Source organism: Amphibalanus amphitrite, unplaced genomic scaffold, assembly GCF_019059575.1.
Source record: "Amphibalanus amphitrite isolate SeventyFive unplaced genomic scaffold, NRLGWU_Aamphi_draft 000474F_arrow, whole genome shotgun sequence".
Lineage (NCBI taxonomy): Eukaryota > Metazoa > Arthropoda > Thecostraca > Balanomorpha > Balanidae > Amphibalanus > Amphibalanus amphitrite.
In genome coordinates, this window is record NW_024881968.1 from 240,690 (window position 1) to 258,648 (window position 17,959).

Sequence of the window (17,959 nt, forward strand, 5' to 3'; positions counted from 1 at the left end):
TCAACATCTCACCCAGCGCTCTACAATACCGTCTGTGAGCCTCGCACTGTTGTGAAACTGTGCGAGTGCCCAGTTTCACAACAGTGCGTCACACAGCCGTCAGTGCACTGTGTTTTCGTCCCTGTCGTCCCTGATCCGTCCCACTCCCCAGAGTACTGAGTGTGTGTCTGTGTGTGTGCCGGGCCAGTTGTCAGGTGGGCGTCTTTGTGCCCCTGTGATGACAGACGGTCCCTGACTGTCGACCGGTCCTCTATAGCAGCGAGCACCTGTGGGGTTTTTACCTGACCGGGACTCGAGAGGGTATATGGTGGATGAAAACCGTAGAGTAGACGAAAACGCAGTGGATGTTGAAAGCTGTTCACCTGTGACAGAGAATGAATCTTACTTTTCTGAAACGCGTAGTTTTCAATCTGACTGTTGCTCAATTCAACCAGTTACCCAGAGATGCAGATGTCATTATTTGCTGTTTCGTCATTGTTGGATTGAAAGGCTCGCGTCCAACTATCCCCCTGCCATTTGGTGGAATTTGTATACCTTTTTTCCTCCCTTGCCTGTTATAGTTTTCGTGTCTCGTTTCTATCGTCACCTCTGCCGACTACAGTAGCGTAAGTTATCGTTCCGAATTTGTGACGAAGTCAACTTCAGTGTCACTTTAAGCATCTTCCATCTTTCCTCCTCCAACAAGTTCACCATCACTCCCCTGCCCTCCCCCAGGCTCCCTGAAGGCTGACGAGCTGAAGGAGGACCTGGACCAGGTGCAGTCACCCTCCACCAACTCTGCCAGTCTGGAGAACTTCCGGCGCAGTGTGGAGCCACGCGACACGCCCCCGGCGGCCCCCTGTCCAGGCGCACTGCGCTACCGGCCCAGCACTAATGTGGTCAAAACGGCAGCCGTCACCGGAAAACTGGAAGTCCGGTAAGAGAGAGGAAAGGGAGGGTAGAGAGAGGGGAGGGTGCGGGGGTTTTGGGGTTGGGGAGGGGCTGCTTGAAGTAGTATTTGCTGTATAGATAAGGCACCGACCAATTGTTGGCGAGGGGGATTGGGTGTGTCCTCGTTGCCGTGAGCGATTTGCAGAAATGCTGTAGTTAGGGCTGTTGTGCAGACTGTCAGGATTTCCTGGAAGAAGTGACCTGTCCTGACCTGTTCTGACCCACCTCTCTCCCAGACTGCTGGGCGGTCACCCTCAGCTTTTAGTGATGTAACGTGACCTGACCTGACCTCTCGTTTCAGTCTGCTCGGCTGCCAGGGTCTGCTGGAGGAGGTGATATGACCTGACCTGACCCTCCCCGCCCCCTTTCTCAGTTTGCTGGGCTGCCAGGGTCTGCTGGAGAAGACCTGACATGACCTGACCTGCCCCCCCCCCCTCCCCTCAGTCTGCTCGGCTGCCAGGGCCTGCTGGAGGAAGTACCGGGCCGGTCCCGACGGGACTCTGTCCACGGCATCTCCAGCCCGTCCGACCTGCGCTTCTTCATGAAGGGCGTTACCGGCCGCTCCTCGTCCAAATCGTACAGCGTCAAAGACGAGACCAGCAGTGAGTCACCCGCCGGCGGCTCGTAGGCGCTACGGCGCTAACGAACGGCCCATGCGATGGGTTCAGCTGGGTGCCTGCGGAGTCTGGGCATGCTGAGGAAATGGAGGGGAATGGTTTTGGTGACAAGGTGTTGGAAATACTAACATGGTGTCCCTGGATCTACCAAACTAGCGGAGGCGAGAGGCCGCTTCACTAATGTCAAACTATGGAGAGTCCCGCTCGGTTTATTCATATCGCCGTCATTGATAGCTTTGTGTTAATGCTTTATAACGCGTTTGTGACCGTCCTCCGCGCTTTGGCGCTTTTCGGTAACAAAGCAAAACGCCGGCTGCGCCACTTACGCACGAAATTCATTGTCATCATCATCCAGTGTTTTTTTCAGATAGCTGGCCGTATTACGCATTTGCGATCACTTGCCTTTAATTGTATATAGGCTCACTTTTGACTTCATTTGCAGATTCTTCTTTTTTTAATGTAAATGCTAGATATTTAGACCAGGGACACCAGTTTTGCAACCGATTAATGCACATTGGGAAATGAATACCGGGATAGTTTATAGTGTTTGTGGGTTTTGTGATTGTGCACTCGTCTCTTCTTGGCCGTCTGTCTATAGCCGGTAATGTTTTGGCGCCCCAGGCTCCAGGCATGGTGTGCTGTGTTTCCGAGTGACTAACCGGACTTTCAGACACCGCTATGCACAATCCCAACCCTCATGGTCTGTCCGTCTAAACACAATGACTCTGACTGTGCTTTTCAAGCGAGTCAAACGATCTTCAGCTTTGAAATATCGATTATCCTCGTTTGATATTCTTTTCCAGCATCCTGCTGCGAACGTCCCGAGACTCCCCAAGTGATTATCTGCGACTATTCCCTACGTCATTCATCCAACCCACCGCCCGTCCCTGCCGTCCTGCGCGGTGTGTGTGTCTGTCTGTATGAGCGGGGCTGCCGTCTGTCAGTCTGTGTGTGTCTGTGTGTCTGCACGCTCTCTGTGTGCCGTGTGCCGCAGCACCGGGTCTGGTACGCCAGGTCCTCAACAACCCCTGCCTGCCGCGCTCCGCCGAGCTCGCCTCCAGTAAGTGGTGACACCTAGCGGCGCCGGACGCAACCACCGCCGCGCCGCCCGCCGGCAGGCGGCGGTAGCGTAGCTCAACTCAGTGCTATCGAATCTACGGAGGAGAAAAACATTCATGACTCGTTGAGATAGCGTGACCCTGAATGCTCTCTTCAATTCAACATTTCTGGATAATTTTTTAAAGTAAATTCATTTGGTCTCCTAAAATCACCCGTCCTTTAAAAGTATGCCAAGCTTAATTAAAGTTGGTCAAAGCGATTCCTCAACAATTTCTTACCCATCGATGCTCAAAAACTGTTCAGGGGTTTTGCCCCGGCTGGCGGGCGCCGCGGCGAGCTGGCGCGGCCGCCCCTGAAACTCCTCTCCTCTCTCTTCTTCACTGTTTTCTTCTCTGTCTGTCTGTCTTTCACGGGAGCTGAGGATCAGAACACTGCACTTGTACTGTAAATGTGCACAAAGCTCTGCACGCTTGGGTTTCACTTTTCGGGGGACTTTCTTGACAATTGCTGCAGATACATGGGCAGTTTATGGTGCATTTCACAGAATATATTTAGTATGGAACATTATGTTGTAATTTGTTTGTGATTTGCATTTAATTTGTTCATGTTTCTGCAGTAATTAACCTCTATAATCAGCTCAACAAATTATAATATGTCCAATTATATTTCTTCCAAGGTCTTACTTTCATGACGGTAAAAAAGTAGTTACTTTCCAATAAATAAGTGGTCACTTTTCCTGTCTGCTATTGATGCTCTAACGCATTACATATAATCATTTTCAGCCAATGCAGCGCTGTATCTTGCTGTTAGTCTCCCCCTTTTCACGCTCCTAACCTTCCCCGCCGCGCCGTCGTTCAGATGAGATTATGGCGGTGCTGAAGCTGGACAACGTGGCCGTGGGCCAGACCAGCTGGAAGGCGTGCTCCCAGCAGGCCTGGGACCAGCGCTTCTCCATCGACCTCGACAAGTCGCGCGAGCTCGAGGTAAGTGGTAGGAGCGCCCGTGGGGGTACATACATGTCGGAACTGGGTGGGCAGGGGTGGGATCTTTGTAGTGTTCTGGACGAGATGCGTTGTCAGGTCTCATCTGTGTTGTGTTTGATGTGTTACTCTTGATGTTGGGTTGTGCGGAGTGGGACAAAAATCGTGAGAAGCTAAAATATGGAGAGCACGTGTCAATTGAATGCCCTCCAGGGCCCAGTTTCACCAAGCTCTGTTTGGGGTAGTTTCGGCGAAACTACCCCAAACCAGTTTCACCAAATGGGGTAGGTTCTGATTGGCCACTTCCAAACTACCCCATGGAGTAGTTCTTATTTTACCCCAAATTTGCCATGCAAACAGATGCTCACGGTCCGTGAGCAACTGAACAAGCCAATCAATCAGCTGATTATCGTCGGTTCTACCCCAAATATCCGACCAAAATTACGGCAGACATTCGTGGGGTAATCTGTGAATATGATACCGATTGTGAGCAAGAATTGACAGTAAAATAGTAATAAGAACATAATTTATTGAAGTCCAATCACCTGTCACGTTTGAGTACAAATTATTCATAGCATACCTACTTCAAATTTCATCCAAGTATTTTACTGCATGTAGCCTGCGCCACCATGCTTGTGATCTACAACACCAAAAGAAGCATTATACATAGATGTCGCCCATAGCTGAATGCCAGGAATTTTACTTTTTTAACTATTAAAAGTTTTCTTCAACAGTGACCTTGAATACCGGATGAGGAAGCCTTGAAATATAAACAATAAAAATGCACATTATTCACGGTGGTTACATGCTGCGTCTTGTTGAAATGATCCAAGTACTTGTGTGATCTATTCAAATTATCATTTGAGCCTATATATGGCCTTGATTTGAGGCATCTATGTATTACGGTCAATGTGCAAATATCCAGCAAATATCAAGACGCTAACAACTGAAATCAATATAAAATGCCGTACCTAAATCCGCAAGAGGATGTGTCGTGCATACCTAGGTAATTCTCATTAGAAATAAAAAGCGGTATTGTTATAGCAGGCGTCTCACATGCTGCCACCGGTTTGGGAAAAGTCGCTAGATTCGTCAGGTCTGGAGATATTTCCACCAAGTCGCTGTATAGGGTAATCACATAGCGGTGATTTCAAAAACGGAGTCAGTTTTTTTTTCTGAGCTGGCGGGGGGGGGGCGTTTGGGGGGCATTGCCCCCCTTGCCGATAGCTCGGGAACGGCTGATCGGAGCCAGGCTTGCAAGGCGGCGTTGGAAAGCGGTCGAGTAGACAAGCCTAATTAGTAATGCAAACTATCATCGGGATACTGGGGGGGGGGGGGATTGCCCCCCTTGCCGATAGCTCGGGAACGGCTGATCGGAGCCAGGCTTGCAAGGCGGCGTTGGAAAGCGGTCGAGTAGACAAGCCTAATTAGTAATGCAAACTATCATCGGGATACTGGGGGGGGGGGGGGCGTAGGGGGGGATTGCCCCCTTGCCGATAGCTCGGGAACGGCTGATCGGAGCCAGGCTTGCAAGGCGGCGTTGGAAAGCGGTCGAGTAGACAAGCCTAATTAGTAATGCAAACTATCATCGGGATACGGGGGGGGGCGTAGGGGGGATTGCCCCCCTTGCCGATAGCTCCGGAACGGCTGATCGGAGCCAGGCTTGCAAGGCGGCGTTGGAAAGCGGTCGAGTAGACAAGCCTAATTAGTAATGCAAACTATCATCGGGATACTGGGGGGGGGGCGTAGGGGGGGATTGCCCCCCTTGCCGATAGCTCGGGAACGGCTGATCGGAGCCAGGCTTGCAAGGCGGCGTTGGAAAGCGGTCGAGTAGACAAGCCTAATTAGTAATGCAAACTATCATCGGGATACTGGGGGGGGGACGTAGGGGGGGATTGCCCCCCTTGCCGATAGCTCGGGAACGGCTGATCGGAGCCAGGCTTGCAAGGCGGCGCTGGAAAGCGGTCGAGTAGACAAGCCTAATTAGTAATGCAAACTATCATCGGGATACGGGGGGGGGCCTTGCAAGCCTGGCTCCGATCAGCCGTTCCCGAGCTATCGGTCAGGGGGGCAATCCCCCCCAAACGCACCCCCCCCCCCCAGTATCCCGATGATAGTGACTTGTCTACTCGAACGCTTTCCAACACCGCCTTGCAAGCCTGGCCCCGATCAGCCGTTCCCGAGCTATCGGTCAAGGGCAACACCCCCCCCCCACACACACACACACGCCCCCCCCCCACAGTATCCCGATGATAGTATGCATTACTAATTAAGTAATTAGGCTTGTCTACTCGACCGCTTTCCAACGCCGCCTTGCAACTGCAAGCCTGGCTCCGATCAGCCGTTCCCGAGCTATCGGCAAGGGGGGCAATCCCCCCCTACGCCCCCCCCCCAGTATCCCGATGATAGTTTGCGTTACTAATTAGGCTTGTCTACTCGACCGCTTTCCAACGCCGTCTTGCAAGCCTGGCTCAGATCAGCCGTTCCCGAGCTATCGGCAAGGGGGGCAATCCCCCCCTACGCCCCCCCCCCCCCAGTATCCCGATGATAGTTTGCATTGCTAATTAGGCTTGTCCACTCGACCGCTTTCCAACGCCGCCTTGCAAGCCTGGCTCCGATCAGCCGTTCCCGAGCTATCGGCAAGGGGGGCAATCCCCCCAAACGCCCCCCCCCCCGCCAGCTCAGAAAAAAACTGACTCCGTTTTTGAAATCACCATTCACCACTATGTGATAACCCTATATCGCTATGATATAGCGACTTGGTAGAAATATCTCTAGACCTGACGAATCTAGCGACTTTTCCCAAACCGGTGGCAGCATGTGAGACGCCTGCTATCATAATACCATAAAAAGCATATGGTGCACGAAATTCGTAAGAAGCAGTTGTTAAAAATACCAGGCCAAGTGGATTCGATACTTTCCATATCTTTTTTTTTGTCGCTGTTGTGCATATCTCAATTAAAGGGACTATCCCACCTTTAACATGGGGTTTGAGTTGAGATAGCCAAGTTTGCGGCGAGGTTCAGAAACCACTATCTATCTAAGTTGCAACCCCCGCGGCCTCTTGGTGTTGAAGAAATTCGTTCCCTTCATTTGAAAATGGGCCTTGTGCAAGGCCCTATCTTCAACATGGAGCGACCGTTAGTGTGACGTCACCTCGTTTAGTCATTCTGATTTAAATGGGTTTGTTCGTTGAAAAATCGCTTAAAACTTGGTCTGAACTTAGTTGTGGTGCCTACAGAGTAAAAAGAATCAGCTTTATGACAGTAATGTGGCCTGGGGAAGGAGGTAATTTTGGGCTGTGACGTCACATATTTGAAAGTTTGTGTTTGGAATATGGGAAGCCTAAGATGTTTAATGAAAAATAAATGCCAGAACCGTGTTCCTGGTCATCCAATCTATAAAGTCGGGCACAATTTAACTGGTTTTAACAACATTTTAGAAGGTGGGATAGTCCCTTTAAGTTGCGTTATGTGCCGTGCATCTGTAATGTATGTATTTTGTAATGCACATTAGAAATAAAAAGCATCTGGTGCAAAGGATTCGTAGTTAAAAGTCGTCAAAAATACCAAGCAAGGTGTATTCGATACTAAAACATGCACTAATTTACTAAAACATTCTAATTATAAAACACTAAACATCTAATCTAATTTAACATCTAATCTAATCTTAAATATCTAATCTAAACATCTAATCTAAGCATCTAATTTACTAAAACAATTAATATTAAAATATTCGATACTATTCGATATTAAAACTAGATAAATAGATATTCGATAATGTAACCTATCCATCAAGATTCGCGGTTGTGCATTGCATTCCTTTCTCAATAAAGTTGTGAATCTTGGAAACTGAGGTGCCATGGTGCCATCGTTACCAAGGTGATTGGTAGACAAATACAAGAAGCCAAATCGAATGTGTTCTTCATTTCACGCCGTCGTGAAATGAAATTCTCGACCAATCAAAACGTTCCGTTGTTTTGCTGATGCTGCTTGCTTAGCAAACATTCACAAGAGATGCCGAAACTACCCCATGGGGGTAGTTTGAGCTGGTGAAACTGGATTCTATCCCATGGGGTAGAATGGAAATCTACCCCATGCCGAAATTACCCCACTTGGTGAAACTGGGCCCAGTAGGTGTAATATTTTCATTTTTCCGACGTTTATGAGACCTGCTACCGTCCCTTGCCATTCAATACCTGCGACTCATACCACCTCCGATATTATGGCGCTTAATATCTAGGGACATATTTGTGTTATGAGGTTATCGGTGGAGCCAACAATTGTGCATTTAGTTATTCGTTGGCTCCACCGATAACCTCATAACACAAATATGGCGCTTAAGGTGCCTGACTGTTGACTGTCCGTTCCATGTGAACACCTGTTGTCGCGATTGGCGCTCTCTGTGCTGTCGTGGACTGGTTGGGTGACTGATGCCTGACTGCCCCCGGTGACTGACTTTTACCCGTCCGTCACAGGTGGACATTTACTGGCGCGACTGGCGCTCGCTGTGTGCCGTCAAGTTCCTCCGTCTGGAGGAGTTTATTGATGACGTCCGTGACGGTATGGCGCTCCAACTCGAGCCGCAGGGACTGCTCTTCGCTGAGGTAACGTGGGGGAGCGGAGTTATTCTCCTTCGCTGAGGTACCGTGTGTTAGTTCAGTGGGATACCCTGGGGGGAGGAGAGGGACTCCTCTTCGCTGAAGTACAGTGTGCTGGTACTGCTCAGAGGGTTATGAACGGTACTGTCGCTAAGGTTTGGTGGGGAATGGTAGAGACGTAATCTGTTGGTGTAACTTAGAGTAAGGTCAGGTACCTTTTCTGCGGATATCTAACACATTTCTCGAGGTTCTACTTAGACCAAGCTACATCTTTGCTGAAAGCCAATGCATGAAATAAAGGGATCCTCTAATTCGCCCAGTTTATGCACCATTTCTCCCTGCAGCTTTGGTGGGTATGTTTTTACATATTAACGCTAACCCGTCGATTGTCATCCTTCTCGGCGGCAGATTAAATTCCTGAACCCGATGATTTCGCGCCGGCCCAAGCTGCAGCGACAGCGGAAGATCTTCAAGCACAAGGGGAAGACGATCCTGCGTCCCAAACAGATGAACATCAACGTGGCCACTTGGGGTCGTCTGATGAAGCGCGACCTGCCGGCGGCGCAGGGGTCGGAGGTCTCCTCCGGACCGTCCAGTCAGAGCAGTGAGTCGGGAGAGAGGGAGAGGGAGGGAGGGAGGGAGGGAGGTGTCCTCGGGAGCCGTCCAGTCAGAGTAGTGAGTGGAGGGAGAGAGAGGGGGCGGGAGGGAGGAAGGAGAGAGCGGGGAGTGAGGGTGCAATGAGAGTGGTGAGTTTGAGGAGATGATGCCTTTTATGGCCACTGTTTTTGTGCGGAACTTGCGAAATGAATACAGTTGAGTGTCGAATATCATGTAAGATAAATATTTCCGAAAAAGTAAAAGGTTTCCCCTACTCGCTTCAAACAGATTTCTCATAGCTTCCTGTCCCCTGCACTATTCCGGCGGCCCTGAAACTCATGTCCCCGTCTCCGCACTACTGCAGGTACGCTCCAGCGCCCGCTGGGCCGGCTGGACTCCAGCGAGCCGCCGCCGGACGATATGGAGACTGAGCTGCTCACTCCGGCCGAGGGAGGAGCCGCGCGGCCGCTCACCATGGCCGAGGCCGTCAAAACCACCCCGCCGCCCACCATATACTCACACTCACCCAGGTAAGAAACGCCCACCATATAGTCACACTCACCCAGGTAAGAAACGCAGAACTCGCCATAAATCCACCATATACTCACACTCACCCAGGTAAGAGGGGCCCGCCATATACTCACACTCACTAAGGTAAGAATGTTATAACTCACACCGTATACCTACTCGCACCAAGGTAAGAACTCACTATATACTCACACTCGCCCAGGTGAGATAAATGTAACCCACTATGTACTCACACACGGGTAGGAGAGGAATAACTCACCGTATACACACACTCACCCAGGCAAGAGGGATACAGAACACACTACTTACACTCTCCCAGGTAAGAGAGATACAACCTACACCATATACTCACATTCGCCCAGGTAAGAACTAACTCAGGGCGCAAAATGACCTTTGCAGTCGGCGCGCCCTAAAGCCCCAATAAGCAAACAAACAAAAACTAACACACCGTGAGTGTATACTCACTCAGGTAAGAAAGGGACTTGTTGTTCACCACATACTCATTGAGGCGAGGGTAATCAACGGTGCCATTTATGTGAAAATAGTTTCCGTCGTAGACTCCATCTGAGGGTGTTTACTGTTTGCCGTTACTGTCATTCCATGGCTGTTTTGTGACGTGGTGTATCTCCTTTACCGCAATGTCCACCCCACCTGACCCCTGTGCCTGTGTTTCCAGTTTATCGTCTAGCTCGAGCATACACGGACATCGGAAACCCATGCCAGTGCCGACCCCCACCGTTCCGCCCAAACTGGGCTCTCCCACCGACCCGATGGCCAAGGTAAGTCCACAGGAACGCCCAAACTGGGCTCTCCCACCGACCCGATGGCCAAGGTAAGTCCATGGAAACGCCCAAACTGGGCACGTCGGCAAAATGCCAAGATGTGTTCACGGCCTGGTCATTCTTGGCTGTGATGACATCAAAGCCAGAGTTGGGCTATGCATTGCAAAATCGGCCTCTTCCATTGAACTGGTAAGCAAGGCATGGAAGTCTATGGGCTAGACGTTTTCTCGGCATTGTCTTCTTGATGAGTGGTGCGGAGTCGACTTGGCTTTTCCAACAGCTTGAGTTTCTTTCGTTCTTGTGAGGGATTATTCTGCGTTGTGTCCAGTCTGTGGGGTAGCAGATACTCGAAGTTATCCATCAAGCAGCGCTCCGCACGGCCTCTCCTGAAGCTAAGGTTACTCCACCCTCCCCTAGATGGCAGTATCTACACTTCGCCACGTTCCCTCCGCCCCGCCCCTCTCTTCGGCCGCCGTGACCTTGTAGAGCCGCTCGCGGCCGCGGCCGGCGGGCTGTCTATTGCGAGTTCAGCCGAGTGCAACGGACCATGCCCACGCAATGTAAGCGCCGCGGGACGGCCTAATCTGTGGTTACGGGATGACTAAGATAACGTTAGATAACGTTCGGTGGCATTGGGAGTACGGTAGAAATGGTTTGCTAGGGGTGGGGTTTTGCTTCAGGGGTAGCCAAAGGGCGGGGATTGTAAACCATTAGGTAGTGAATGCATACCAGCACTCGCGAATTAATGCTATGAAGAAGGTTGAACGGAAAATCTGTGCTCTGTGATGGTAAATAAATTCCTGAGTACGTCATATGCAATAAATACAAGCAGAGCGGTTCAATTCATTGGTCAATGCACTTGTCTAATTTCGTAGCTACCATCACTAACTGAATTACGGAGCTCTCCCGTATGCACGGCCCGGGCTGGAGTTATGCCTCTGTTTTGACAGTTCAATCAGAGAAGGTGCCCTCTGATTATGTTGAGTCACGGGAGCGGGGCAGAGGCCCGGCGCCAGGTGTAGTGCTGGGTTTGAGATTCAGTGTGCTGTTGGTCGAAGGTTGAGCTGGCTGGGGAGATGGAATGGCCAGGGGTGCACCATGTCATGTAAGAACGGATACAGAAAGGGTGTAGACATTATTCATCAGACAGGAAGTCAGTCTGACTATTACGGATAGCATACAAGCTACGAGATGTGGTAGATGTGGTATTGAAAGATGTGGTATTGAAACTCAGCAATTTGGTTATATTCTAGGAGTAGCAGAGGTCGAGAGGTCGTCAGAACATGGCTGAGCCCGGTCCATGCCGAGTCCATGATCTAGCATGCCGGGCCGCTCGTACTATAATTTGAACCGCGGCAGTCTTCTGTTAGTGGTTCATAGACGCACCCTTGTGCGTCTCTTCCTTCCGTACTTATTTTCCACTGCCGACCTATATGACCTCTCCTCTCGCGTTGGACCTCAAATACGCAGTTTAGACTCTCTAAATCACAGTTTCCTGACCAGCCCAACCGCTCTTCATTGGTGACGAGAATGAGATAAGCGTCTATCCATCACTCTACGGACAGATAACCTTAGTAGTTGCGCGGGTTCGGGCGTAAATTCTCATCACGGTGTCTCCCGATCAATCAAACTGTGGGCCGACGGACTGAAGGGTCTCTGATGTGTCTATTGAGAGCTGGCTATGACGACGTCATACCTGGGGTGGGGTTGTGAGCTAGCCCCCAGTTTAACTGGTTACGTCACCGGCAGTGGGCGGGGCCTATTGTCGACAGAGGTCACGCGGAGGTCACCCGTGGGTCGCGTGGTGTGCACCGGAATGCCCTCAGGCGGGGCGTGGAACGTCCAATGACGTGTCATCTACATAGAGCGGTCCTCAGGTGGCGACGCACGCTATAGGCCGGTTAGCGGTCTGCTCGCTAATGTGGGTAATTGGGGGATGGGGTGTTTGGTAATGGGGGAGGATGACGGGGTGGGACGCGTGTCAAGGGGGGGGGGGAAGGTCGGGTCAGGGGTTAGGGTCCGGGCTGGCAGGGTTATGCGGGCGATTATAGTGACATTTACACTAAGCGGGAGTGGTTTCTCACAGACCGAGAAGAAAGGTTGGATTTGTTATTGCCTCAGATTTACCGCCTTGCTAATGAGTATTCTTTGAACAAACTTTGATAGTGACATGTATTAGCGATTGGCGATAACACAGGCTCTGTAACCACTCTCCGAGCTACCTTCAAAAACCTGTCACTTATCTTATGACTTCACGTTATGCCCTTTTGCTGCCCGTGGCAACACTACACTCAACTCAGCCTGATCCTGTCTGTGATTCCGCGAACATCTTTTCAATGAGCTCCTACGCTCTTCGAAAGTAACACCGCTGCCGCTGTGGCGATCATCGACTGATTAGCATGATTGGCAACGTAATTATCTGTTGGAGCCTTAGTAACGATTTATTGAGTGTTGAATGATAACTATCTGGAGGTCATCTTGTTCTAAATGGTCATATTTTCGTGTCAGTTTCTATCGGAAGATAGGCTTTATTTATGGTTATGTGCTAGCATCGGTTTGTTATGATAATGAATAGCCATTAGATTCTGAGGGAGTCTGTTTCTAACTATGGTAATGATGAATGGACTCGTGAGTAAAAGTCGCACCGTCACGTCTTTAAAGTGGAGTATCTTAGCTAGTATCTCAGACATCTGCACGGGCAGATAACAAGCCTTCTCGCTACTTGGCTGCCACTTTCCCAAGATGACGAGCTAGTTGGCAAGGGTGGGATAATCCCAAAGAAACCCTGACCAGATCTGATGATGCTGCCTTTCACGCACTTGAGTTCATTGGTTGCCCCAATGACTTCAGTCTAGCAACTGCTAGTTATAAGCTGTCAGGGCATGTGTGGATGCATGCTATCAATCCATTTCACAGTCACGGACTAGTATTACTGAATGAGGAGCTGACAAGAGACTGCGTCGCCTGAGGGGATGGAGAGGGGCCCGTCGAGTCCGAGTGCTCTTTCCGGAGAGAGGGGAAGAGGAGGGAGACCTTTCCGTCACGTCCGCCCTGACCGAGCTATGACAGGGCTGATGGATTGGCGCATACCGTCCTTGCCTTTTCTCACTGGTCGTGCTTCTGTTTATAATATCATCCCGGGTATGCTTCCCATTCCACTCATTTTGCTCGTTTCCTTCTTCCCGTATTTGTTTTAAGCGTAACTTGTCCTGTCCATGTTCTTTGTTTTGTCTTTCCTTCCGTTTATGCATGTTCCATTCACTCCCCTGTTTCCGGTTACATCACATGACATTTGCTCCTGTGTATGACGACCGGTATAATCTGAGATAGAGCTGATGATTTGTGGACCGTCATATGGCCACTGAGCGACAGGCTGACCCAATACCTCCCCGTCCCAGGCGCCAGTCCCGCCCTGAATACAGACCCGCTCATTGAAATTATCGCGACCGTTTGATTGGCCGACTCATGTGCCCTGTTACACCGGGAGATTCTTATCGCTCGCCGGACTTTTGTCGTGCGCGTTGGTGTCTGAAATTAGTCGCTCTAGCGGCATGCCAAGTAGCGTTGGCTCGCTGTAGTCATCCCTGCTGAACTATGGCGAGTGTTTTGTCTATGACGGGTGTCTCTCCCGGCATTATTACAGACGCTGACGGCAGTGGAATTAGCCATTTGACCGCCGGTTTTAATTTGGTGGGTCAGTGTCGCAATGGACTCGGTCTCGTTTCCATAGGACCTTGGCAAACCCTTTGTTCGATTGTTCCCTGTGAAAGGTGGGTGCGTGCCCGCGCTCGGCGCCGCTGGCATCCCCGCGGCGGAGATGCTGTGACCGCGACGGCGCCCGCGAGGCGATGGGTATCGGGATGATACATGAACGAACGGGAGGCTTCCTGGTCGTCTGATACCATTTGTGATTCGGGGGGGGGGAGGGGGAGGGGAGGAGGTCCATGACGTCATTACAGGTCAAGGTTAGGGGGAATTTAAAGATGAAAGGTCTTGTCATTGCTGGGGTGCATAAAAACTACGCGGTCTTCAATTGAAATTACGTGGTTTACAAACAAAAACTGCATCCTAGATGCGTTCATTTGCATGAGCATGCAAATGAACGCATCTAGGATGCAGTATAGTAGCACTACTATAGTTGACGGCAAGCCCCCTCTCCATGTCATTGCTCACATCTCGACTGGCCAGCCGTCGCCTCAGGTCCTCATTTGACCTCGACTGGAGCTGTGCTCGCTGTCACCCCCGTCCACTCAGCTCGGTGACATGTTGACTCCCCTGTCAGCGCAGGCGTTGGTCAGAGGTGCCGAGGAGCGTCCCTCCCTCACGTGGGCTGTTTGACGTCCGAGGGCGGTGCGTACTGAAGACGGCCGGCCTTGGGATGTAGGTGGACTGTTGGAGAGGTCTCCAGACCATGGCGCTGCATATAGTGGCTAATTATGACCCGTGACCGTACTAGACTAGTGGGAGATCTAACGTTAAAGCTTCTCGCCATATTTTACAGACCGTTTACCCACCGGTTCGGTGGACGTGAATGGCAATACTAAGGTGATTGGAGTGCTGAAGCGTAAATAATATATATTTTTGGATTTGGAAACACGATTGCGTCGAGAGCGGTGTCTGTTCGTCACGTCCGTCACACAGTTTATCGGCACTTCGTGAGGCCGTTACACTGTCTCTGTTTGGTAGCTTTGGTAACGGTCCGCCACTGCACATTTTTCAGTCGACCGTCACTTTTCGTGACTGAAATCACGATGCACGATTCCCAGTCATGAGTGACGTGGTAACTGGTTCACTGGTGTTTCTATAATGTGACAAATATAATATAATGTGACCAATATAATAAAGGCGAAATTTTCTCCTGTATAAATCACGTTCTGTGAATTTCTCAGCTTTTGGCAATTATCCGTGCGACAACTCTGATTGTGACAGATTTACTTCATGGCTGCACGGTTTGATTGATGGTCGAAGTCACAAACCACGAATGAACCAAGAGCCGAGTCTGTTCTTAGCGCAAGAACCTAGACCTTTCTTATTGCTAGTGTTGCCGGACTGACCGACAGCCCAGCCGCGTTTTAATCTTTCCGTGCTGTCCATCGTCACTTTCTCTTCAAGGGTCGCTCGTTGTACTCCCCAACTCAGCTTACTTGCTGGCTGGTTGGCTTGCTAGATAACTAGACCGGCTGAGAGATCAACTCAGCCGAGACGGAGCGAGGAGGGGTGCGGAGCAGAAATCGAGCAGGTTTCGGGGAAAGGGAGCGGGTGGCCCGGGCGAAAGTTCCTTGGAGTACGGATAGCGGCAACCCAGAGGTATTTATTTGATGTGCAGGGTAAATCAGCATGGAGCCGACTGCCCCCTGGTAAATTTTAGACATCTGATTCGCCTACTTCAACGCAGAGAACAGGGCAGTGGAAACCATTGGATGAGTCCAGGCTGTACTGTCAGTCCTTCCGTTGCTGTGTCTCGTTGGCACCGTTCTTGTCTCGCAACACTGCTTTTTAAGCCAGGCTATAACGTCTCCACCAGTGTTCGAGAACCCCTCTCTTGCTGTTGTTTGCCAGTAGCTGTCTGGAAGCGGGCAACAGAAGGCGGGGAAACTAGAGTTGCCGACTCTCGTAAACTGGCCGGTCAATGACGGCAGACCTGATTGGCCCACGGTGGAAAGGCGTACCGATCTTCGTTAGGAGCTTCGAATTTAGAACTGTGACGCAAGAGGGACTTTGGGCGCTAAGCTACTTTCGTTCTCATTTGGTTCAGATCTCGAGCCTCATGTTAAAGCCTGGGTTAATGCATGTCGTTTCGGATTTTTTTGGCTTACTCGTTATCAAGCAACTCCATGAGAAGTTTTGCGACATGTTTATTTCATTCATATCTTGCCAGTTTTACAGCATACCTGTGACCTCTGAAGCCCTGTGCGCTCGGTTGACTCGCCAACACAGCTGCTGTTCCGCTCAGTCTGTATTTAGCGGTTTCCTGAGAAAACAAAAACACAATAAGCAGGGCACATAACTTCTAAACACATGTGTAGGCAACACAACTCGCCGGCAATACATATCTAACGAGCGGAGGGGGCAGCTATCGGGACTAAACTAAACTACCATAACCACCACCCGCTGCGGTCACAGTACCCAAAATTTGCATATTTTTGCAATGTCAGAACGGCTCAGGACAGATTAACCCAGTCCGACTGTGTTATTATCAACACCCATACTAATCTAAACCAGTCCTTCCCGTCAGATTAAACGGCCAAAATAACCGGAAATCGCACCTTTCCTTTTCACCACACTGCTGCGTCAGCTGGCTCTCCTGCATAAGCGTTTCACCGGCGATTTTTTCGGTGTCTGGTGGGCGGCGAAACGCCCGTGTGCAACTCTGCATCACGTAATGCAACATCACGCTGAACGCGAGCCGACATGCGCGTCTTTAGAGGGAGGGGCTGAATGGACTGCCTCACAGAGGAGAAATTGGTGTGAGCCTCGGTACTGGCTCGCGGCACCGTCTGCCTTTTTCTGAACGCGACTTGGAACGAGTAGAAAGGGGCACGGTGGAACATAGTGGAAATGAGAACAAACATTAGTGGATAAATGATGGTGGGTCGTGTGCTCTGAGATGTTTGACCGGGTCCGGAATACTTGGCGACGTTTGTCATTGTCAAAATGGTCTGGTCATTTACCCTAGAAAATGATGGCTTTACCCGGATGACTACAAAGCCTATAGTGACCTGCTACAAAGCATGGATTGACCTGCTAATTTTCTTCTTTTAAAGCTCTAAATGCTCAAAATTTAAATTTAAATATCATTACACCAACTTGATCATCATCGTAACATGTCACGGACAGTCGGTTTTCTCCAAACCTCACAAACAGTTCGAGATATCCGGCAACTCCGTGAGTCAATCTCAGATGCATGCCGCCGAGCCCGCCATGGCATGAATCTTATGAGATACGCTGGCGCCGTCTGCACGGTCTGCAGGACCTCCATCTGGGTCTAGGTCGATCCACACTGACCCAGAGAGGGTGTCAGTGTCAGCCCGGCCTCTGCCAGCCGCTCCCCTGGATGGACGGGCGATCTCTGGCGACAGCCGGGTGATTTACCTTCTAACCGGCGCACAGTAGGCGATTTCGCTATCCTAGCACTTCATGAGCTATATCTTAAGTTAGACTCAAAACCAGTCATCCTTAAACCCCTTATTTTGTGCCTAGTTTCAGTGCGCTTCAACTGATATAAGTGTTTGCATCAGAAGTAATCAGGTTTTCTTTGCAACGTGCAAGAGAGCGAGCAATGCCTTTTCCCCATAGGCTTTACACAGGACAGAAGAGGCTTAACAAAAACATATACAGTGTTGTCTGTGTTATGACTTACTTCTCAACTAGTCAGTTACGGATGAACCACTTGATCGCAAACCACGGGTGCTGGTTTTGCAAAGAAAACATTGTTGCAAACATAGAGATCTCTGTGGTTGCAAAGGCGCTTTCAGACTGGTCTGTTTGGGGGAAAATAGTACCAACAGACAACCACATTTCAGGAGATCGCAAGTTATCGTGTTTTAGGAAGAAGGTAATTATCGGTGAAATAGAAATGGTTTAGCGCTGAAATTGCATGTAAGCAAAGCTAAGATGCAATTGCAAAGCAAAAAAGAGGAGACCATGACTTGCGAAAAATTGTGGTTGTTTGAACGTTCCGATCACATGTTCTACAAATAAATAGCTTTAGCTAGTGCCTAGTATCGTGTCTACCTACAACGTAAGTGTAACGCTTATGTTTGGTGGTTGGGATTCAAAGTTGCGAAATGAATGTACGCTAACGGAGTTAAAGGAAGGAGTAGGAATTTCGTTTTCCGTTTGGCCTCTAAATGAGTTAGAACTTCG

At 50.1% G+C, this 17,959-nt stretch overlaps 1 protein-coding gene across 6 annotated transcripts in view; it reads left to right on the forward strand.

The window, feature by feature from the left end:
• LOC122392199 (serine/threonine-protein kinase N-like) overlaps positions 1–17,959 on the forward strand; it is a 131,367-nt gene that overhangs the window by 66,180 nt on the left and 47,228 nt on the right. For 3 of the 6 annotated variants that reach the window (XM_043386804.1, XM_043386802.1, XM_043386807.1), the window contains 8 exons: positions 715–916; positions 1,375–1,532; positions 2,542–2,607; positions 3,465–3,589; positions 8,064–8,192; positions 8,595–8,790; positions 9,148–9,313; positions 9,988–10,090. In XM_043386804.1, the coding sequence (XP_043242739.1) occupies positions 715–916; positions 1,375–1,532; positions 2,542–2,607; positions 3,465–3,589; positions 8,064–8,192; positions 8,595–8,790; positions 9,148–9,313; positions 9,988–10,090 (1,145 nt within the window). The remainder of the gene's footprint in view (positions 1–714; positions 917–1,374; positions 1,533–2,541; positions 2,608–3,464; positions 3,590–8,063; positions 8,193–8,594; positions 8,791–9,147; positions 9,314–9,987; positions 10,091–17,959) is intronic. The other 3 variants (XM_043386806.1, XM_043386805.1, XM_043386803.1) reach the window with 2 other exon arrangements.